General features: G+C 44.4%; 1 protein-coding gene across 4 annotated transcripts in view; it reads left to right on the top strand.

Moving 5' to 3' along the window:
• The window catches only part of sox5 (SRY-box transcription factor 5), a 270,199-nt gene that overhangs the window by 152,510 nt on the left and 94,553 nt on the right, over positions 1-23,136 (top strand). For all 4 annotated transcript variants that reach the window (XM_068004705.1, XM_068004704.1, XM_068004706.1 and 1 more), the window contains 2 exons: positions 57-229; positions 5,491-5,559. In XM_068004705.1, the coding sequence (XP_067860806.1) occupies positions 57-229; positions 5,491-5,559 (242 nt within the window). The remainder of the gene's footprint in view (positions 1-56; positions 230-5,490; positions 5,560-23,136) is intronic.

A 23,136-nucleotide genomic window follows, 5' to 3' on the forward strand; every position in this document is an offset into this window, starting at 1 on the left:
TTCAAGAGGAGTTAAAGTTTTCTCTCCCTCTTTCTCCCCTGTGCTGCTGATTACAGGAACACCAGAAAGTCTAGCAGAGAAGGAACGGCAGCTCATGGCGATGATTAATCAGTTGACGAGTTTGCGTGAACAGTTGCTGGCGGCTCACGATGAACAGAAGAAACTGGCGGCCTCACAGATCGAGAAGCAGCGACAGCAAATGGAACTAGCCAAGCAGCAACAGGAACAAGTGAGTACTGATCAATGGAGTAATCCAGTTTACAGGGAGTCAGAGAAAGTTCAGCAACTAAATGCCATAGCCACTAAATTAAGAGGCTATAATTCAAAACTTTAGGAAAAATCCATAGTTTTATAGAAGGGTCATTTTGTGTCTCTAGCTCTAAAATGATGTGGGCTGACTTTTTGAACTATGACCTACATCCTGACGACCTATTCTCAATAGCCTGGATCTTTATGACTGAACCAATATAATAAAAGCAATAAAAGATTGTCAGGTGAGCTGTTTAACGTAGCTACACATAAAGCATGCTGTGACATTAAATTTTGCGTTATATCAAATTCTCAGCACAATGTACTGAGATTGGTCTTCATAGAATCACACAAAACAGAAGGAGGCCATTCGGCCCATCATGCCTGTGCCGGCTCTTTGAAAGAGCTATCCAATTAACCCCACTCCCTTGCTTCTTCCCCATTGCCCTGCAAATTTTTCCTTTTCAAGTATTTATCCAATTCACTTTTGAAAGTTATTATTGAATCCGCTTCCACCGCCCTTTCAGGCAGTGCATTCCAGATCATAACAACTCGCTGTATGAAAATAATTCTCCTCATCTCCCCTCTGGTTCTTTTGCCAGTTATCTTAAATCTGTGTCCTCTGGTTATTGACCCTCCTGCCAGTGGAAACAGTTTTTCCTAATTTACTCTATCAAAACCCCGCATCATTTTGAACACCTCTATTCAATCTCCACTTAACCTCTACTCTAAGGAGAACAATCCCAGTTTCTCCCCATAAGTGAGGTCCCTTATCCCCTTCCTTTCTGCCTTCCTCCAATTTTCCCTTCCTGCTTTTTTCCCCTTATCCCTCCTCCTGACTTTGCTGAGGTAGAGTTCCACAGGCAGTGGTCATTCCTCATCTGGGAGTCTATGTGAGTCCGTGAGTGTCCATGAGTCCACCTCATGTCCACTTCCAGAAAGGGTCATTGGATAGTGATCAAGAGCAGAAGCCCAAACACATCTTTCCCCTTTCTAGCCCAGAGGCCAGTTGAGTTTGGCTAGCTTAGTACAGACTGTGGATTGAACGTGGGACAGACCCGTTCTATATAATTCAGTACCACACCACCGTGAGTTACCCAGTTGAGCCACCAGAGATGCCTGCTCCTGTTCTTCGCAGTTTGCAAAACGGTTTCCCTAATAAATAAATAGTCCCATGTCTCACGAAGAAAATTGGTCTTCCATTGGTCATGTGATCAATAACATACACTTGCTTTAGTAACATGATTGATATGTGCCATTTGCTTGCATTTCTATGGCTGTTAGTGTGAAGCAAAGCCCTTTTTACTGAACCAAATGAGCAGCTACACAACGGACTGTACAGATACAGAATTACAACAAATAGCGAATGGCAATGAGCAAGTTAGAGGTAGCTACACACAGTGTTAACATAACGGCATAAAAAATCGTTAAGAATGAGATGAGACCAGTTGGCCTGCCTTAACACCTCGCAGACTGCAGATTAATTCAGACACTTGATATCTTTAAGGTGATTCATTCTGATATCTGAGGTAGGGTACATTCAGGTAGCTTTCACCTCAGTTTATGCTGAAGTTGTAGTATGAGTCAGGGCCCAACGTAACTCAAAGCGAGGTGATGGGAGACTGCTCAGAGCAGGTTGTTTCACACTGCTTCTGACTGGCTGGAGTGCAACTCCAGTTTGGTGTGACACAGAATTTAACAAGGTTGAGGGATCCTTAGACATCCTGGACACTCTTTAAACCTACCTTTAATTAATTCAAAGGTATAGACAGTGTGATGCTCCCACAGACACTGTGTACCCCTTGAAGATGTGAAGACTGGGAGAATGGGTCTGCCTTTAGGTATGCGCAAATCTCTCTTCTCAGCAGAAGAATTGGGGTTCCAGACAGGCAATGTAAACAGGGTGCTGTATCGTTGGAGTGGCTAACCTGGGACCAGCATAAAAATACAAGTAAAATATAAAAGTGGCCTCCAATCCTCCACATTCTGTAAATTTCAGCTCATCCAAAACTCATATCCTATGCTGCACCAAGATCTGCTCACCCATTACCCCTGTGTTCACTGACCTACAACGGCTCCTGATTCCACAATGCCTCCAATTTAAAACTCACATCCTGGCGTTCAAATCTCTCTATGGCCTCACCCCTCCCTATCTCTGTAACCTCCTCCTGCCCTACAACCCTCCGAGAACACTACGTTCCTCTGACTGGCCTCTTATGCACCTCCCCCTCCCTTCAGTTGACCTGCAATCCCACCGTAACCACTGGGATTGTGACCTGAGGAATTTTGGGGAAAAAAATTGAATTTAAAAGGACATTGTCATCCTAAATTTCAGTTGGGAAGCACTTTTTTTGTTGGGAGGGTGGGATGTAGGTTTGTAAACACAAAATAATACATCCATGGGGAGCAGGGAATAAAGGGATACAGGGTAGGGCGGGGAGTGGGGGGGATGCAGGGTGGGAAGAGGTAATTAAAGTGGGAGGAGGCCCATGTGGAGTATAAACTCCAGCAAAGACAGTTGGGCCGAATGGCTTGTTTCTGTGCTGTAGATTCCATGTAACTCTACGTGATCCAATTCTTGGGGGGAAGGACAGAACTTACAATTATATCATGCCTTTCCCAACCTCAGGACATCCCAAAACGCTTTACAGCCAATGAAGTACTTTACAAGTGTAGTCATTGTAATGTAGGAGACTCGGCAGCCGATTTGCGCACAGCAAGATCCCACAAACAGCAATGAGATAATGACCAGATAATCTGTTTTTCAGTGATGTTGATTGGCCAGGACACCAGGAAGAACTCCCCTGCTCTTCTTCGAATAGTGTTTTGGGGTCTTTTACATCCACCTTAAAGGGCAGACGGGGCCTCGGTTTAATATCTCATCCAAAAGACGGCACCTCCAACAGTGCAGCACTCCTTTGGTACTGCACTGGAGTGTCAGCCTGGATTACTTGAACTCGTGACTTTTGACCCGGAGGCGAAAGGGCTACCGGCCGAGCCACAGCTGAATAAAAAATAATTTGTGTCACATTTAAGTTGCCAAGGCTATAAATTTACCTCACTTCTGCAAAAAGATAAACAATTCCCCTTTAAAACGATGAAACATGCTGCAGGTAATTTGTTGAAAATGGTCAAAGTCCAAAGTGTGCATAGTCTATTGTCTCAATTTGCATGATAAAGCCTTTAACCTAATAATAAAGGTCTACATTCTTATATCAAATATCTCCGTTCATCGTACATATGCAAATGTCAAAGGTTCTGCTATTAATGGGAGCTGAATAGATCCCACAGTTTACGAGCTGGCTCATTTGCCTGTTTTTTTATTTTAATTGTACTGTAATTAAAAGCTATCCTTACCTTGAAACAATCTGTTGCGATCTGCAACAAAGCAAAACTCGCAATGAATGTAACAACTGTTCCCCGTTAAACAATCAAATCACTTCATTTAATTAGTATTGTGTCTGTATCCTTTGGTCGGGTTTGGCAGCTTTTGTTTTTGATGAACTAGCAATCAACTTCTGAATTACAATCTGTCGACAAGTCAAGACTATGCACTGCGACTAATCTTCCAATACAGCGTACTTTGCTTCCGTTAGCCTAATTAAGCTGCATTTCCAGTTTAATTTGCCCGATGCCTTTAAACAAGCCTCTCCCCCACACACACCAAAATGAATCCATTTTTCCTATAAGTTCAACAGAAGAGGGTTTTAAAGTGATCTTTGCAGGCGAGTTAAAAACAAAATCAACTAAAAAAAAAACTTTTGTTTCAAGGATATTTATGTTTCGGGAGGTGGGGTGGGTGGGTGATGGGGGGCAGTCTTCCCAGGTGAGCATAGTATAGGTTTTGGTCTGGCGTGAGTTAGACATTCCCAGCTGGGAGTTAGCGGTGAGATCACTAAATGTGGCCCAGGGAGGGAAAAAAAAAATCAACCAGAGTTCCTGTTCCTCTGAGTCAGAAGGTCATGGGTTCAAGCTCGACTCCAGAGACTTGAGCACATAATCCAGGCTGACACTCCAGTGCAGTACTGAAGAAATGTTGTGCTGTTCGGAGATGCCGTCTTTTGGATGAGATGTTAAACCGAGGCCCCGTCTGCCCTCTCAAGCAGACATAAAAGATCCCATGGGCACTATTTCAACGAAGAGCAGGGGAGTTCTCCCCGGTGTCCTGGCCAATATTTATCCCTCAATCAACATCACTAAAACAGATGATCTGGTCATAATCGCATTGCTGTTTGTAGGACCTTGCTGTGCGCAAACTGGCTGTCGCCTTTCCCTACATTACAATGGTGAATACACTTCAAAAGTGCTTCACTGGCTGTAAAGCCCCTTAAGAATGTCCTGAGGTCATGAATAAGTGCAAATTCTTTCTTTTCCTATTTTCTCTCCCGTGTCCTCTGCTGGGATGGGTGAGTGTGTGGATGTCAGGTGAGGACAGGACTGAGTTCGACTGTGATGCACCCCCCTCCCCCCACAAGGTCAAATAGCTCCCTGACCTTGGCTATCGCATCAAAAACGGCCGCCTAGGAAAACTGCCGTGGAGTCATGACCCCAGGGACGAGTCAATGCATTCAGCGCCGGAGAACGGAAAATAATAAAGAAATTGACGTTTACAAATTCTAATTAAGGAAGAAAAGCCTGGATGCATTTTGTAAAAAAAGACAGAATTTGAAATGTCAATGCTTTTTATCTGTTCCCATAATCCATCACAAACATGCCGGGGCCTCTCCTCTTCTACGGTTGCCAGGGCACAATTTCACCTGCTCGCGCCCTTTAATGGACAGCAAACCGCGCGGGCAATGAGCGCAGAAGGAGGAAGATCCCGCTGGCCGCAGTGCAACTCAAGCACCCTGCAGAATAATGAAACAAAGCAAAATACCGCGGACGCTGGGAATCTGAAAGAAAAGCAGAAAACGCTGGAAATCACTCAGCAGGTCAGGCAGCATCTGTGGAGGGAGAGACAGAGTTAACGTTTCAGGGTCGATGACCCTTCATCAGAACTGCAAGATGTTAGAGATGAACAGCTTTTAATCAAATACAAAGCCAGGGGAAAGGGAGGCAGGGAAAGAACAAAAGGGAAAGCTCTGTGATAAGGTGGAGGGCAGGAGTGATTAAATGACAAAAGCGAGACAAAAGCTGATGATAATGGGACAAACACGGAAACAAAAATAGAATATTGTAGAATAATGACACAGCAGCTTTAAATTGACACTAAAGCAATCTTATTCCTTGTTCTCTGTACAGATCGCAAGGCAACAGCAGCAGCTGTTACAACAACAGCACAAGATCAACCTTCTTCAGCAGCAGATCCAGGTCAGAGTTCAGCCTCTTTGGGTTGTATTGTTATTGACGCATTGTCTTATCTCAGGACTAGAGAGGAACATTTTCTGAAGGACCCTCACGGTGGGGGGTGGGTGGGGGAGGGTAGAGACTGCTGCCAGCTCTCCCAACAAGCTTTACAGGAAGCAAGAACATATTTTATATGTTCTGGAACCGCGAAAACCTGCTGTTTGCATTTGCTCTGAAGATGCAGGCAGACCAGCCAGACAACCCAACAGGGATTCGTGCTTTGGCAGTAGGCTGGGGCCTGTGAATGTTCCAGTGAGGTTGTCCTGACCGTCTCTGCACTGGTTCCCACCACCTGCTCCATGTCTGCAGTAACGGTATCATCACAGGGCATCTCCACCCAGTCTCACAAGGCTGCGCTTCCCGCTAATTTTCTTTATTTCCTTTTCCCTCCAGAGCTATACGGGGCTTCTTCCCTCTATTTTCGAAGAATATATACTGTGGTCAGCTTTTTTTTCCAACTTTTAAGCTCAGTAATGCTCAGATTTCTGTGGGTTCAAGCCCCACTCCAGAGACTTGAGTACATAATCCAGGCTGACACTCCAGTGCAGTACTGAGGGAGTGCTGCACTGTCAGAGGTGCCGCCTTTCAGATGAGACGATAAAACGAGGTCTCGTCTGCCCTCTCAGGTGAGCGTGAAAGATCCCAAGAAAAGCAGGGGTGTTCTCCCGATGTCCTAGCCAACATTTATCCCTCAACCAACACCTAACACAGATGATCTATCTCATTGCTGTTTGTGGGATCTTGCTATGCACAAATTGGCTGCTGTGTTTCCTACATTACAACTGTGACCATGCTTCAAAAGTACTTCATTGGCTGTAAAGCGTTTCTTTGAGATGCCCTAGGGTTGTGAAAGGTGCTAGATAAATGCAAGTTCTTCTTTCTGTCTGCCTGTCTGTCTGTCTGTCCGTCTTTCTTTCTCTCTCCCTTTTTCTCTCTCGTTCTCTCTCTCCCTTTCCATCTTTCTCACTCTCATTCTCTCTCTTTCCCTCTTTCTCTCTCTCTCGTTCTCTCTCTCTCTTTCATTCTCTTGCTCTCATTCTCCCTCTTTCCCTCATTCTGTCTCCCTTGTTCTCTCTCTCTCCTTCCCTCTCCCTTTCTCTCCCTTTCTCTCAAATCAGGGATTGGGCTGGAACCTGGTCTCCATTGGTTTAGCAGCATAGGGCATTGTAAGTTTAGTCATTGAGCCACAACAGGTGAGAGAGCTTCTCTTTTTATTGCTATTTCCTGCTTTTCACTTCGCTGGGGGGGTTCTCTTCTCCTGTATTCCATGTTGCTGCACTGAGCCACCTTCCTATTACTTTCAGGATGTTGGGTAGTCTGTCATTCCCAATGGACTGCCCCACACCTTCTCTCTGAACATCTATCTTCTTCAGGTTGGCACTGTCCCTGGCACTGGTACTGCCAGCCTATAATGCCCTCTACAGTGACGTGCCTTGCTACTCCACATATTGAACCTGCCAAGATGGCCAAACTCACTCTGTGACTTGTGGAGGAGACCGAAACTAATGGCCATAAATATAAGATCGTCACCAATAAAACCAATAGGGAATTCAGGAGAAACTTCTTCACCCTGAGAGTGGTTAGAATGTGGAACTTGCTAACACCCGGGGTAGTTGAGGTGAATAGCATAGGTGCATTTAAGGGGAAACTGGATGAACACATGAGGGAGAAAGGAATAGAAGGATATGCTGATAGGGTTAGATGAAGATGGGTGGGAGGAGGTTCGTGTGGAGCATAAACACCGACATAGACCAGTTGGGCCGAATGGCTTGTTTTTGTGCTGTAAATTCTATGTAATATGCAATTCTATGTTTACACTAAGCAGTTGTGTACAAAAGATTTGCTGCTGATCAGTTTATTGAGTTGTTCTCTTTTAGTGGGATAACAGGATATGGTTGCAGAGGGAACGACATTAACTGTTAAATGATTGAGATCAGGAAACTTGTCAATAAATTTTGAAAACGCTGTTGATAAAGTAGTCAGTCTGATTCTGAAGATGGCCATATTTTGGTTCCCAGTAATTCATGGAGCCTTGGGGAGTCTGAAAATTTGTCATTACTTGTAAATTCTTCTGGTGCCAAAAGAAAAGTACCTGATAAAACATCGAGTAAACAGGATAGAATGCCAATTTAACAACTGACCTCAGTGTCTGGTACATAGTGAGTGCCAGGAAGAGGGCCAAGTTGAAGTGAGAGGTATTGAAGTGAAGGTTTATACATGCACTCCTCCAGTTGTCTATTGCTCCATCAAAAAAAGAAAGAAAGAACTCGCATTTATATAGCGCCTTTCACAACCTCAGGATGTCCCAAAGTGCTTTACAGCCATTGAAGTAGTTTTGAAGTGTAGTCACTGCTGTAATATAAGAAACGCGGCAGCCAATTTGTGCACAGCAAGATCCCACAAACAGTAGTATGATAATGACCAGATAATCTGTTTTTTTTTAGTGATGTTGGTTGAGGGATAAATACTGGCCAGGACACCAGGCAGAACTCCCCTGCTCTTCTTTGATTAGAGCCATGCGATCTTTTACATCCATGTGAGAGGACAGATGGGGCCTCGGTTTAATATCTCATCTGAAAGACGGCACCTCCGACTGTGCCGCACTTCCTCAGTACTGCACTGGGAGAGTCAGCCTGAATTATGGGCTCAAGTCTCTGGGGTGGGTCTCACCAGTGAACTGACTCCGTTTGCTATTTACTGTTTACTTTATTTATACTGTGATAGATAAGCTAAGCAGTTTATGTTATAACTTGGGTGTCCTTAAAGTCCGTTACTGCCTGCTTGTGGATACGCTACCATAAAAAGTACTGAAATGGAGACGGCAGAACTGTACCCTTTTGGCTTGAGATGTTTCTGTGGTAAATCATTGTGTGTCAGCAGCAGCTGTTTCCATAAAATTTTAAATGTTGACTCACATTATTCACCGAGGCAGTCCCAGCTCAAAAAAAAGAAAGCAAGTGTTTCCCATGACTTTGCAACCTTTTCCCAAACAACTGAGATCTCAGGCCTGCGACTCAACAATTGCTTCTCACAGAAGCCATCGCAGCTGATGTCCTATCGCTTACCAGAATGGGACCCCACCCTACGTCTGCAGATAAACCCCTCGGGACGGAACGCACAAATGAGTGCAGTAATCCTGCTGGGGTTACCAGAGTCTGCTGTTTAAGAACTGAGACCGTCGGGTTGCCGCGCTGTTTAAAAGGAGGCTCGGGAAAGGGGGCTATTACCAAGAATCATTGAACATCGCCCCATCCTAAAAGAAAAAGGGAGACATTGCTTTTTTTTGTAATGAGTCAAAGTATCCCCATCGCCCACCTATTTAATAGATAAGCTGATCGCTGAGCTTTGTATGTTTGTGTTTGTTCTTTATGTTATGTTTCCTCCTCCCTGACACTCAATCTCTGTGGTTTTAATAAAAAGTATTTTTAATGCATGTGTACAGGCATTGTGTGTTTGTGCATCAATGCTTGTGTGTGTGTGCGTGCTTGCTTGCTTGCGTGCTTATGTCTGAGTGTTTATATTTATGTGAGCACTTCTCTGCATGTTTATATACGAAAGAAAGAAAGAACTTGCATTTATCCAGTGCCTTTCACAACCTCAGGACGTCCCAAAGCGCTTTACAGCCAATGAAGTATTTTTGAAGTGTAGTCAGTGTTGTAATGTAGGAAACGCGGAAGCCAATTTGCACACAGCAAGATCCCACAAACAGCAATGAGATAAATGACCGAATAATTGTTTTTTAGTGTTATTCATTGAACTACACTTCAAAAGTACTTCATTGGCTGTGAAGCACTTTGGGACGTCCTGAGGATGTGGAAGGAGCTTTATAAATGCAAGTCCTTTCCTTCTTTCTATACAAATGCAGCAGATTCAATGCCTCCCCATCCCAGATGATTGATATTTTTACTATAACATCCACTATTTTTTGGGAGTGGTATATGGGTTAAGGTACAGGAACTGAATTTTGGATAGGCAGCCAGCTTCCCTCCTCTTCAGCAGCAACAACTTGCATTTGTACAGCACCTTTAATGTTTTAAAACATCCCAAGGCATTTCACATGGCAACAACAGCAATTTGCATTTATACAGCACCTTTAACATAGTGAAACATCCCAAGGCGCTTAAATCAGAGAGTTGATGGAGAAAAACAGGCATTCTCCCACTTTCTTTTTTTGTTGAGCAAGTATGTTTGGGCTCATGAGAGCAAGAGGCAGCAGGTTAACAGATTCAAATAATTGTTCACAAGACCTAGATGTATTTTTCTGGGCATTAAGGTTTCAAATGAGGTCCCTTGTCAATCCGTATTTTAATTGTTCTTTTTAAAAAACTATTATTAGCCAGGAAACCGATGGAAGAGACCAGTGAGATCTTATGAGATTGTTATTGCAGAAATATGATTTCAGTTCTGCATTTTGTGAACTGCACGAATGTTAACCAATAGCTAATCTGTGTTGCACACATCAGAAAAATGAATACGGATGCATTGACAGTAAGTTCAAAGGCAAAGCCAGTTATTACACCAACTTTTCACTGGATTGCAAATATAATGATGAACAGGAATTATTACGCAACTGTCAAACAATAACTCAAAACCTGGAGCAGCACGAGCAAAAACTTCTGAATATTGTTCACCTACGTGCGTGGAAACTGAAAGTCTCCTGGCTTTGATTCAAGAGCCTTTCTTTCTTTCTACATGTTTTAAAGCAATCTTTAGTAGATGGGAGGTTGCTGATAACGTACGAAATAATGAAACGCAAAAAAAAAGGCCATTTAGCCAGTCAAGCTTGTTCATTCTACAAATCAGATGCAACCTGCTCTATCACGGCCTCTATCATAAACTTTTTGATCTTCTGAGGCAAGGCTTTGCAGGACTCCTCCTTGGTCCTGAAGGTAAATCAAGCAAAAATACCTACCTGAAAGGGCGCTGGAAGCAGATTCAATAGTAACTATCAAAAAGGGAATTGGATAGATACATGAAAAGGTAAAATTTGCAAGGCTGTGGGGAAAGAACAGGGAGTGGGAATAATTGGATAGCTCGTTCAAGGAACCAGGATGGGCTGAATGGCCTTCTTCTGTGCTGTAAGGTTCTATTCTTCTAGCATTACTTCCTATCCTTTTCTATTTGTTTTTTCATGGAATGACACTTTTCACATTTCAGGAACTACCACGCTCTGTATATAATTAAATCTTCCCTCTCAGCACCTGCCTGTCTAACTCTCAGTTCCATTCCTAGCCAATCATTCAGCCAGGTCTTTGTTAAGGTGTTAGCACAGTATTAACCGCTATACTCAAAAGTTTATTGTATTATTCTATGGGGTAAAAATCCATCTAATTTGTTAATTTTGTTCTCATCTTCTGCACTCACAGTCAAAGTTAAATTATCTGTTTCCGTCTACATTATCTGTCCCTGTCCGTGCTTTAGAAACCTGGAGCATATTTCCTCTCAATCTTTTCATCTCTTTAGGGTAGATTTTCAGAGTCCTCGCCTGCTGTGAGCACTTAATGGAAAATCATAGATAATATGCCCGCAATTGTCCAGTGCCACCCTTGGAGCGGGCAAGGTACTTTGCCATGCCTGTGGACTCCAAAAAATCCACCCCAGTGGCTCTTATCAATAACTTGGAATCCTAAGTGCCGGAATCGTCCTTGGGGCTCCTCTCTGAACTCTCTCCAACACTTCAATGTGCTTTTGAATAAAGGTCTAAAACTGCACACAATAGGAACGATCCCTCACTCCCAATGGGAGCAGGGAGCGCATTTGGGAAATCACAGATCCGCAGTCTGTGATCCACATAGGACAGACTGCACAGCCACAACTCCCTGCGATGCACTTCCAGGTGGGTGTGCCAGATCGTGGAATCACCCCGAATATTCCAACTACAGCCTCATCAATGATGTATTAAAGTTTGGAACAACTTGATTCGAAATCTAGTCAAATGCCCTTGAGAGCCATCCCAATACTTGATTGGCCATATTGATAACAGCCTCTCATTGACTGGACACTTTGAATGAATGGCCAGTAATCTATGCTGATGGACACCCTTCCTTGTGTATAGTTGTTCCAGTGTCCACATTAAAATTTATCAGCCATTCTTGGGTCTATCTGTCCAATCTGTGCCGATCCCTTTCAATGTTTCAATTGACTCATCATCCAGTCCCAGAACTTGATGTCATCAACAAATGTTATATCACTGGATGTATCCTCCCTATCATTCGTAAATGGTGCAAACAGAAGGGGACCCAGAACAGAGCTCTCAGGAGCTTCCAACAACCACTGCCCCAGTCAGTATTTTGCTCTATTCATCACCTTGTGTTTTCATTTGCCAAACCGGTTTACAATGCAATTAACTAATTTGCCATTAATTCCATGAGCATTAATCTGCATAAGCCTCATATGTGGAACTTTACCAAATGCATTCTGAAAATCCAAGTAGATTAGATATCCATTGGATTAACCTTGTCAGCTACCTCCTCAAAGAACTCCCCTGGATTAGAGAGGCACAGCTTGTAGCTTCTGAGTCCATGCTATCTACTCATTATCACCTCTGTATCGTCAATTGAACTTTGACAGTATTCTGTGCTCTTGAGTTTTTCCGTCACAATCAATCTTACTCTAACCGGTCAAATTCCCCATTTCACAATGTTCTCTTTTTTTTTGAATGTTGGGATGACTGTTGCTCCTGTATTTATGAAATTCCTAAAAAAATGTTTTTAAGGCCTCAGTGACCTGCTCCTAGTTTGCTGATCAGTTCTGATAGACTACTAGGCCTAATACAGCAGGGGAGTCAAATCTGTGGCCCTGAGGGCTCCAAGCAGCCCCTGAGCCCTGGTAACCCGGCCTTCAAAGCCTGGACAAGGCAGTCCTTTTTGATCTTACGGCCTAGAAATTCTGACCCAGTTGGGATGCAGAAATCACGTAATCTGGGCGGGAAAGGAGAAGACGAATGTGGGGCAGGACCTGATTCCAGCTGGCTATGTTTTATAATTCCAATTTTGAGGGGTTGCTTTTTCCACTCTACTCCTCCCCATTTTGATGTCACAGTAAAAGGCGGTTCTGGCAGGACGACAGGCCCCTCCAGAAATTCTGCCGGTTACGCCCAGGTTACGACCAATGTAAAGTATGCCTGCACTATGTCACACGACGGCCGTAAGTGGGGCCCGATTAGAAAAGCAAGCAAATCAACGTGGAGCACCTCAGGACTCTTAATGTTCCCTTCGGACACTTTGACCAGACCAGCTTGCCCACCCCCTGATGGAGGGTGTTTCCAAATTCCAGACCTCCCCTGTGGGGCAGGTGTCCAAGGGGTGTTGCAAATGTCGCAGGTACCTGTCCCTTTTACACGGACGACCCGTCCCCGAGATTTGGCATGCAGTCATCGCTGGGGAAAGACTATCCCGTCCCACTTCCGGTGGCCCAGCTGCCCAACAGGAATTTCTTGCCTTATATTTCTCACCGGCTGCCTTGCCCTGTTTGGATGCCGTGGGCCTGGAGGTTTGGAAAGGGCTCTTCTAGGTGCTGTTACGTCATTCGTGGATAAATCTTAAATCCAAACACCAGGATCTGCTGGCATCAACAACTTGAGAGGTTTCAAATTAATGGGAACATGGATTTGAACTTTATATGTGGGCCCCTGAAGCGTCTAGTGCACCCCGTGATACAGGCTCATTCGCTGCTTCACATGTTTAGGCATAAAGTGATAGAAACGGTGCATAAACATGGCTTGTATTCCCCTGAGTTTAGAAGGTTGAGGGGTGATCTAATCGAGGTATTTAAAATGATAAAAGGATTCAGTAGGGTAGATACAGAGAAACTATTTCCTCTGGTGGGAGAATAAGGGGGCACAACCTTAAAATTAGAGCTAGGCGGTTCAGGAATGAAATCAGGAAGCACTTTTTCACTCAAAGGGTAGCGGAAATCTGGAATTCTCTCCCCCAACAAGCGGATGCTGGATCATACTGAGGTCGACATTTTTATTAGGTAAGGATATCAGATGGTATGGATCAAAGGCAGGTAAATGGAGTTGTGGGACAGATCAGCCATGATCTAATTAAATGGTAGAGCAGGCTCGAGGGGCTGAATGGCCTACCCCTGTTCCTACATGTTATGAATTAGTGCTCCCATAATGCTCTCCCATCACAGACCAGGAACTCTTATTTTGTAAAATCTATCCCAGTATGTTTAGTAGCTGTCCCATACAATCCTATATCATTTTACATCACAGGAGGAGGTCATTCAGCCCATCGTGCCTGTGCCCCTGGTCTATCTGTTAAGTGATAGCAACCCATGATATATGGAAAATTGAGCTTTCCATGCTAGTCCCAGGAGCTGATGACCTGTTTGTCTGGCAGAGATGCCATATCCTGGAATTCCCACATCCATTATGTGCAGGAGCTGCAGTCACAGCTTGTAGGGTGGAAGGCATAAGAGTAATAAAGCAGATAGCATTTTGGACAATGTGTCTATTAAGTATGTTAACACTGTGCATATGTGTGTGCAAGCACGTGTGTGCGTATATGTGTGTGATGTGCATGCGCATGTGTGTGTATATGTGTTTATGTGTGTGTATGTATGTATGTGTGCACATGTACACGTATGTATATATGTGTGTGTGTATATAGGTTTGTGTGTATATGTAAGTTTATGTATGTGTGTATAGAGGTGTGAATGTGTGTGTGTATATGGGTGTGGATGTGTGTGTGTATATAGGTGTGAATGTGTGTGTGTATATGGGTGTGAATGTGTGTGTGTATATGGGTGTGAATGTGTGTGTGTATATGGGTGTGTATGTGTGTGTGTATATGGGTGTATATGGGTGTGTGTGTGTATGCGTGTACGCATGTGTTTTCAAATTTCCAATACAATGTTTATTGGCAAGGAGATAAAAGATCCAGGCCAGTAGGATTGGTGCTAAGCTGAGTCACTGTCTGTGAATCGGAAATAACTTTTGGGGCATAATGCTGTACAGAAACAGGAAAATCTGGAAGAGTTTGAAGGCAGGTCATCAAGGAAGCAAATAAAAACAGAAAATGCGAGAAATACTCAGCAAGTCAGGCAGCACCTGTCAAGAAAGATGTGGAGATGCCGGTGATGGACTGGGGTTGACAAATGTAAAGAATCTTACAACACCAGGTTATAGTCCAACAATTTTATTTGAAAATCACAAGCTTTCGGAGGCTTTCTCCTTCGTCAGGTGAATGTGGGAATCCTTGAACGTTTCGCATTTATATTCAGAGAACAATACCTGGTGATTACAGATAATCTTTCCAACTGCCCGTTGTCAAGGCAATCAAAGTGTTCAGACGGAGAGGTGTTGTTTCAGGTGGAAGACCTTTCGTCAGAACTGGAAGATGTTAAAGATTTAACAGTTTTTAAGCAAGTACAGAGCCAGGGAAAGGGAGGAAAGAACAAAAGGGAAGGTTTCTGATAAGGTGGAGGGCAGGAGTGATTAAATGACAAAAGGGATGATGGTGCAAGGCAAAGAGGGTGGTAATGGGACAGGTTAAGAAACAAAAGATGGGTCAGGAGTAGCTGTAAATGGCAGCAGCAGAACCATTACCAGCATCTGCTGTCCGAAAAATTGGGAGCAGTGGTTATGATCTGAAGTTATTGAAATCAATGTTGAGTCTGGAAGGTTGTAAGGTCCCTAATCAAAAGATGAGGTGCTGTTCCTCGAGCTTCCATTGAGCTTCATTAGAACAGTGTAAGAGGCCGAGGACAGAGAGGTCAGAGTGGGAGTGGGATGGAGAATTAAAATGGCAAGCGACCGGCAGGTCAGGGTCAAGCATTTGGACTGAGCAGAGATGTTCAGCAAAGCGATCACCCAATCTGCGTTTGGTCTCTCCAATGTAGAGGAGACCGCATTGTGTGCAGCGAATACAGTATACTGAATTGAAAGAAGTACAAGTAAATCGCTGTTTCACCTGGAAGGAGTGTTTGGGGCACTGGATGGTGGGAAGGGAGGAGGTGAAAGGGCAGGTGTTGCATCTCCTGCGCTCACACGGGAAGGTGGGAAGGAGAGTGGGTGTTGGGGGTGATGGAAGAGTAGACCAGGATGTCGTGGAGAGAACAATCCCTTCAGAATGCTGAAAGGGGAGGAGAGGGGAAGATGTGTTTGGTGGTGGGATCATGCTGGAGGTGGCGGAAATGGCGGAGGATGATACATTGAATGCGGAGGCTGGTGAGGTGAAAGGTGAGGAAAAGGGGGACCCCCATCATGGTTCTGGGAGGGAGGGGAAGGGGTGAAGGCAAAAGTGCGGGAGATGGGATGGACATGGTCGAGGGCCCTGTCAACTTACAGTGGAGGGGAATCCTCAGTTGAGGAAAAAGGAAGACATATCAGAAGCACTGGTGTGGAAGGTGGAGAAACTGGGAGAAGGGAATAGAGTCCTTACACGAAGCGGGTTGGGAGGAAGTGTAATCAAGGTAGCTGTGGGAGTCGGTGGGCTTATAATAGATATTGGTTCTCAGCCTATCCCCAGAAATGGAGATAGAGAAGATGAGGAAGGGAAGGGAAGAGTCAGAGATGGACCATGTGAAGGCGAGGGAAGGGTGGAAATTAGAAGCAAAGTTGATGAAATTTTCCAGTTAGGGGTGAGAGCAGGACATGGCACCGATACAGTCATCAATGTACCGGGGAAAGAGGTGAGGGAGGGGACCTGAGTAGGACTGGAACAAGGAATGTTCCACGTATCCCACAAAAAGGCAGGCACAGCTGGGACCTGTATGGTTTCCCATTGCGACACCTTTTATTTGAAGGAAGTGAGTGGAGTCAAAGGAGAAGTTGTTCAATGTAAGAACAAGTTCAGCCAGGCGGAGGAGGGTGGTGGTGAATGGGGACTGGTTGGGCCTCCGTTCAAGGAAGAAGCAGAGGGCACGCAGGCCGTCCTGGTGGGGGATGGAGGTGTAGAGGGGCTGGACGTCCATGGTGAAAAGGAGACGGTTAGGGCCGGGGAACTGGAAACTGTTAAAGTGACAGAGGGCGCCGTAAGCGTCGCGGATGTAGGTTGGAAGAGACTGGACAAGGGGAGAAAAAATAGACTCAAGATAGGAGGAAATAAGTTCTGTGGGGCAAGAACTGGCTGAAAAGATGGGTCGACCAGGGCGGGTCTGTTTGAGGATCTTGGAAAGGAGGTAGAAGCGGGGTGTGTGGGGTTGGAGGCTGTGGGGGGAAGATCTCCAGAGGAGATGAGGTCAGTGACGGTCTGGGAAACTATGGCTTGATGTTGGGCGGTGGGGTTGTGGTCCAGGGGGAGGTAGGAGGAGGTGTTGGAGAGTTGGCGTTCAGCCTCCGCAAGGTAGAGATCTGTTCGCCACAAAACAACAGTGCAGCCCTTGTCAGCAGGTTTAATGACAATGTCAGGGTTGGACCTGAGAGAACAGAATGCTGCGAGCTCAGAGGGAGGGAGGTTAGAGTGAGTGAGGGGAGTAGACAAATTGAGACGGCCGACGTCACGCCGGCTGTTCCCAATGAAAAGATCAAGAGAGGGTAAGAGGCCAGAGGGAGGGGTCCAGGGGGAACGAGAGTTCTGAAGATGGGAGAAAGGGTCCGATATGCACGGTGAATACTCCTGGCCAAAGAAGTCGACGGCAGAAGAGCTTGAAATTCATTGAGGTGGGGGCGTGAGGGGATGAAGCTGAGGCCTTTGCTGAGGACTGATCGCTTGGGGTCAGAGAGGGGAAGGTCAGAGGGGATAGTGAAAACACGACAAAGGGTGAGATTGGAGGGAGGGATGGGGTCAGAGGAAAGTGAAGGGGAAGAATGATCAGGAGGGGTGTTGGTATCCCACTCTGACCTCTTTGTCCTTGTCTTCCTGCACTGTACCATTGAAGCTCAACAGATGCTCGAGGAACAGCACCTCATCTTTCGTTTATGCACTTTACAACCTTCTGGACTCAACACTGATTTCAATAACTTCAGATCATAACCACTGCTCCCATTTTTTCAGACAGTAGGTGCTGGTAATGGTTCTACTGCTGCCATTTACAGCTCCTCTGGACCCATCTTTTGTTACTTAACCTGTCCCATTACAACCCTCCTAGCCTTGCACCATTATCCCTTTTGTCATTTAATCACTCCTGCCCTCCACCCTATCATAGACCTCCCCTTTTCTTCTTTCCTCCCTCCGCCCCCTTTCCCTGGCTCTGTATTTGCTTAAAAACTATTAAATCTCTAACTTCTTCCAGTTCTGACGAAAGGTCTTTGACCTGAACCGTTAACTCTGTTTCTTTCTCCACAGATGCTGCCTGACTCGCTGAGTATTTCCAGCATTTTCTGTTTTTATTTCAGATTTCCAGCATCCGCAGTGTTTTGCTTCTCATCAAGGGAGCAAAGTGTCTTGACGCTTGGTGATTTTCCTTTGTTCTTGAGCTGTTTTTCAGGAACGGGGGAGGGGGTGGAATATTAGAGGAGATGGCGTGGTTGTTTATTTGATTATCTCCTATCTCGCAATATCAAGTTTATTTAATTTGAGCTCTGCCTAAGCCGTGCTAAATGTCAGCAGGAAACACACCTACACATGGCCCAATAGAATGAGCCATCCAGCTTCAGCTGCTAATTCATTGACTTTCCCCAGACATGCGAGGAACCTGCTTTCGACCAGCTAAAGCCTGGTTACATAACCCACTCACACTTAACAACAGACGGAAGCAGTAGCTCAGGAACAACTTATGTTTCCCATTTAATAGCAGCTATTTCAGGAAATTCACACACCAACATATGGTCACAAAGATATGCCCACCCACAGGTAATCTTGACGTAAAGACTGATCTGCCGCTTAATGGACTGCTAATAAAAAAGGATGCAGCATGTTTCTACCTTTCTATAATAGCTGCTAATGAAATATCGGACAAAGGCACCTTTGTCCTGTGAAATGCCCTACGTGGGAATGGGGATTATTGTCAGTAGATTTTTCCTATTCTTTATTGAGCGGGAAATTCACGGGAATTATCCACGCCTGTTTCAAATGGAGTTATTGCCGTCAGTTTAAGAAACTAGACACGTGGAAGTTACTGAGAAAGAAGGTCCAGGTTTAATGGGAGCTGTGTCATCAAGGGGTTTGCAGCTTTCAAACTCGAAATTTCTCTTTGTCAAAAATCCCTGTAGCATGAGGTCAGTGTTGAGAGAGAAGCCAGTTTTAATACTGTAATCTCAGTGATGGCAGATCAGGCCTGGCCCAATGTTTATTGTAGGCATTGTTTTTTTTTTGACAGCTTGTAAAAGTGAGCGGATGGTGCAAAGACATTTCTTTTTCGCTCCTGATATTCTTTCATTTGAAAATCCTGCCAAACTCAATTAGTCCAAACACTTATCTTTTCTTTGCTGCAATTTTTAATACATTTCTATTGTAATTTTTCTCCTTTCTGCCGCCCTTTTCTGTATCAGCGCTGTCCTCGGGACAGGCCTAATCCCGTTAATTATTTGACCGGGGAGAAGGTCCAGTGATAAGGGCTGAGGTCAGCATCCGCTCTGTCCCCTTCTCCTTCTTTCTCTTGTCCCAAATATTTATCCCTCCACCCAACATCACTAAAACAGATGATCTGGTCATTATCACATTGCTGTTTATGGGACCTTGCTGTGTGCAAATTGACTGCCACGTTTCCTATATTACAACAGTGACCACACTTCATAAGTACTTAATTGGCTGTAAAGCACTTTTGGACATCCTGCGGTCATGAGTGTCTTTCTTTCTTTCTTTTCCCAAACATGCTCAGAGAAGCCTGCCTCTCTTCCGTGGCCTTGTCCGCGTCCGGTTGGCCCTGGAGAAGGAGCACGCGGTGTCCGCCGGTACACTAGAGGCCTTCCGCAACCGATGGGCACCATAGAGACTGGAAAGTATATTGGACACGGGTGGCAACATTATTATTTAATTTGATAAGCTTTGTTTGTTTTTGATGATTTCGGCTTCTATTAGCATCATAGTATGTTACAGCACAGAAGGAGGCCATTCGGCCCATCGTGCCTGTGCCGGCTCTTTGAAAGAACAATCCAATTGGTCCCACTCATCTGCTCTTTCCCCATAGCCCTGCATATTTTTTCCCTTCAAATATTTATCCAATTCTCTTTTGAAAGTTACTATTGAATCTGCTCCCACCGCCCTTTCAGGCAGTGAATTCCAGATCATAACAACTCGCTGTGTAAAAAAAAAAGTTGCCTCATTTCACCTCTGGGTTCTTTTGCCAATCACCTTAAATCTGTGCCCTCTGGTTACCAACCCTTCTGCCACTGGAAACAGTTACTCCTTATATACCCTATCAAAACCATTCATGATTTTGAACACCTCTATCAAATCTCCAACACTAGTTGTGCCCCTCTAAAAAGGGGGCACTTTTGTTAGATTTTTTTGGGTTTGATGACACTGGGGCAACCCAGTGTCTCCTTAAGGTCCAGAGAAAGACTATAGTGTGAATGCCAGTTAGGACACTTGGATCAATATTAACCTGAAATCACCTCACTAATAGCGAGGTGGCAGAGGAGTGCTAACTGCAGTACTGTGTTAGGTCATCAAAGACTCCAATAATGTTTTTGCATTGTGCAAGTCTCTTAATAGGGACACTCCAGTGGAACAGAGACTGTTTCTGTTGAGTGGAGCACATTAGAATGTGTATGGAATGAACTAGTCCAAGAGCAAATGTCTTCTTTAAATAAACAATAATAGGATACCCCCAGGATGATGGCCCCTGTGTTTTTTAGAATGAATATATGATTATATTTTTTAAAGAGATTTCTAACAGATATGTTTTGGTCAGTCTCAGTTAGATAGATTCCTAGATTCCTGATGAATAAGGGAGTCAAAGGTTATAGTAGATAGATGGGAAAGTAGGGTTTGAGGTCACAATCAGATCAGCCATGATTTTATCAAATGGCAGAAGAGGCTCAAGGGGCCGAATGGCCTACTCCTGCTCTTAATTCGTATGTTCCTACGTTCATAGATTAAGCTGCTGTGCTTTTGACTCTGAACTTAAAGGACTTAAGAAAGTCTTGCATTTATATAGCTCCTTTCATGACCTCAGGATGTCCGAAAGCACTTTACAGCCAATTAAGTACTTTTGAACTGTAGTCACTGTTGTAATGTAGGAAACACAGCAGCCAATTTGTGCACAGCAAGATCCCACAAACAACAATGAGATAATGACCAGATAATTTGTTTTTAGTGATGTTGGATGAGGGATAAATATTGACAAGGCCGCTGGGAGAACTCATCTGCTCTTCTTCGAATAGTGCATAAGAGGGCAGACGGAGCCTTGGTTTAATATCTCATCCAAAAAACAGTGCAGCACTCCCTCAGTACTGCGTTGGAGTGTCAGCCTAGATTATGTGCTCAAGTCCCTGGAGTGCAGCTTGAACCCACGACCTTCTGACTCAGAGACGAGAGAGCTACCACTGAGCCAAGGCTGACACCAAGCTTGTATCATTCGAGTCTGCCCCTCAGACTGGGGAACTGTCATCCCTCCTCTACCAGGCTGCTCGAAGGGTTTTTTGCTTTTTGATCTCAGGATATGGGCGTCGCTGGCAAGACCGCATTGATTGCCCATCCGTGGTTGCCCTGAGCAGGTGGTGGGGGGCCTTCTCCTTGATCCGCTGCAATCCTTTGTGGTGATGGTTTTTCCATGATGGCGTTAGGTAGGGAATTGTGAGGATTTTGACCTGGTCCAAAGTCAGGATATTGTGTGTCTTAGAGGTGATGGTGTTCCCATGATATTGGTGCTTTTCTCCTTCTCAGCAACAGGGGCTGGGAGGTTCTGCTATGCTATGGGGAATCTACCTCACGCAGCTTGAGGTGGGCCTTGATGACCCAAGCATGGAGCATCATTGAAGGTGTCTATTGAAATTTCCACGGCCTGACTCTCCCATGCTCGTTAATGAAGGCAGAAGTGTAGCGATGGGCAGCATCAGTCAGAGGGCGGAAGAGAAGAAAATAATCGGAAAAATTGAGAGAAACTGTATTAAAAAATTATTCAGAAAATTGCACTTTACATGGTCCTTGCAGGAGAGAAAGCTGAAAGTTGTAATATATTTTAATATTTCTTCTCAGTCTGGTAGACTTCAGGTCATAGGACAGGGCCAGACCAAAATCTACCCCAGTGGCTTTTTGTTTTTAGTGCAGCTGAATTTTAAAAAAAGTTCAGGATGTGGGCATCGCTGGCAAAGCCGACATTTATTGCCCATCACTAGTTGCCCTGAGAAGGTGGCGGTGAGCCTTCTTGAACCACTCTAGTGGTTTTGATATAACTGAGGGGCTTGCTGGGCCACTTCAAAGGGCAGTTAAGAGTCAACCAGGTTGGTGTGGGACTGGAATCACATATAGGCCAGACCGGGTAAGGACGGCAGGCTTCTTTACCCCAAAGGACATTAACGAATCTGATGGATTTTTAAGACAATCGGACAGCTTCATGTCACTTTTTTTTTAAACTGAATAAATAAAATAATCCTGATTGGAAATCGTGAGTTCCTGAATAATGTTCTGTTTGAGGTAATGTCAGATAACTTGTTATCATTAAGTCTGGGACTGTATTCTGAAGTTGCTATAACCGAGTCTGGTGAAAATCCCTTGACACCTATTTGAAACCCATCTAAGGAATCTATTGAGGTTGTCTCCTTTGAAGGTGTGCGCTACAGACTGTTACATGTTCTGCGCAGTTGTTTTTGTCTGAGAAGATTAATTACTATCAGGTCGGGAGGTTGTTAGCGCTGTGTTGTTTTGAAGTTGAAATGATGAAGAGCTTTTAACGTGCACAAGGCTCCAATAATCACAACAGACGTTGGTCAGTGGAGATTCAGACAGTGCGCAGTTCAGCGGCGTTGACAGGTAGGGAGCAAGTGACCAGAGACAACAGCTGAGAGAGTTTAGGAACTTCAGGAAAGAGAAACAAAAAGCTTATTCTCATTCAGAATTAAGGGCCAGAATATATATGGTCGACAGGAGACTAGCGCGTTGTGCAGTCGAGAGAAAGTGCATCAAAACACCAAAACCGGACTTTTGAGAGAACACAGATTTTTAAAAACTTTTTTTCTAGCACTGGGCTAAAAGAAATATGAATGCTATCTCTTTCTGCAAACAGATGAATGCTTTATCTCACTGAAGAATTTGGGGACTAACAGATGTGTTCACATTACATGTTAATTACTAGCAGTTATGTGTTATTCACAGAACCAGCTCTCAAAAGTATGCAACCTGGACTTCTTAATGAAACATACCTGTAATTGGCGTAATTACACCAATAGATGATTTGTTCTCACAATCATTTAACTGCTAAACGTATACACCAGGCTGCCAAATTAGAACCTACTTAAAAAATGATCTATAGTTCAACTTTACAAAGGAATTTCGTTTTATTTTCTTTCGGGAAATGTCCCGAAGTTTGGCAGATGTTTGGAAGTACATGTCAGGTTGTCTGAGTTTTACTGTATTGTGCGAGTGGGGAACTTATGCCTTTACTTTGACTGGTGACCGCATAGCGCCTGATAACATCAGTTGTAATTCAACCAAACCAGTACAGGGAAAAAAAAGTTTTTTGTGCCGAGCTGGAGCGTACAGCTGTTGT

Source organism: Heptranchias perlo, chromosome 24 (assembly GCF_035084215.1).
Source record: "Heptranchias perlo isolate sHepPer1 chromosome 24, sHepPer1.hap1, whole genome shotgun sequence".
Lineage (NCBI taxonomy): Eukaryota > Metazoa > Chordata > Chondrichthyes > Hexanchiformes > Hexanchidae > Heptranchias > Heptranchias perlo.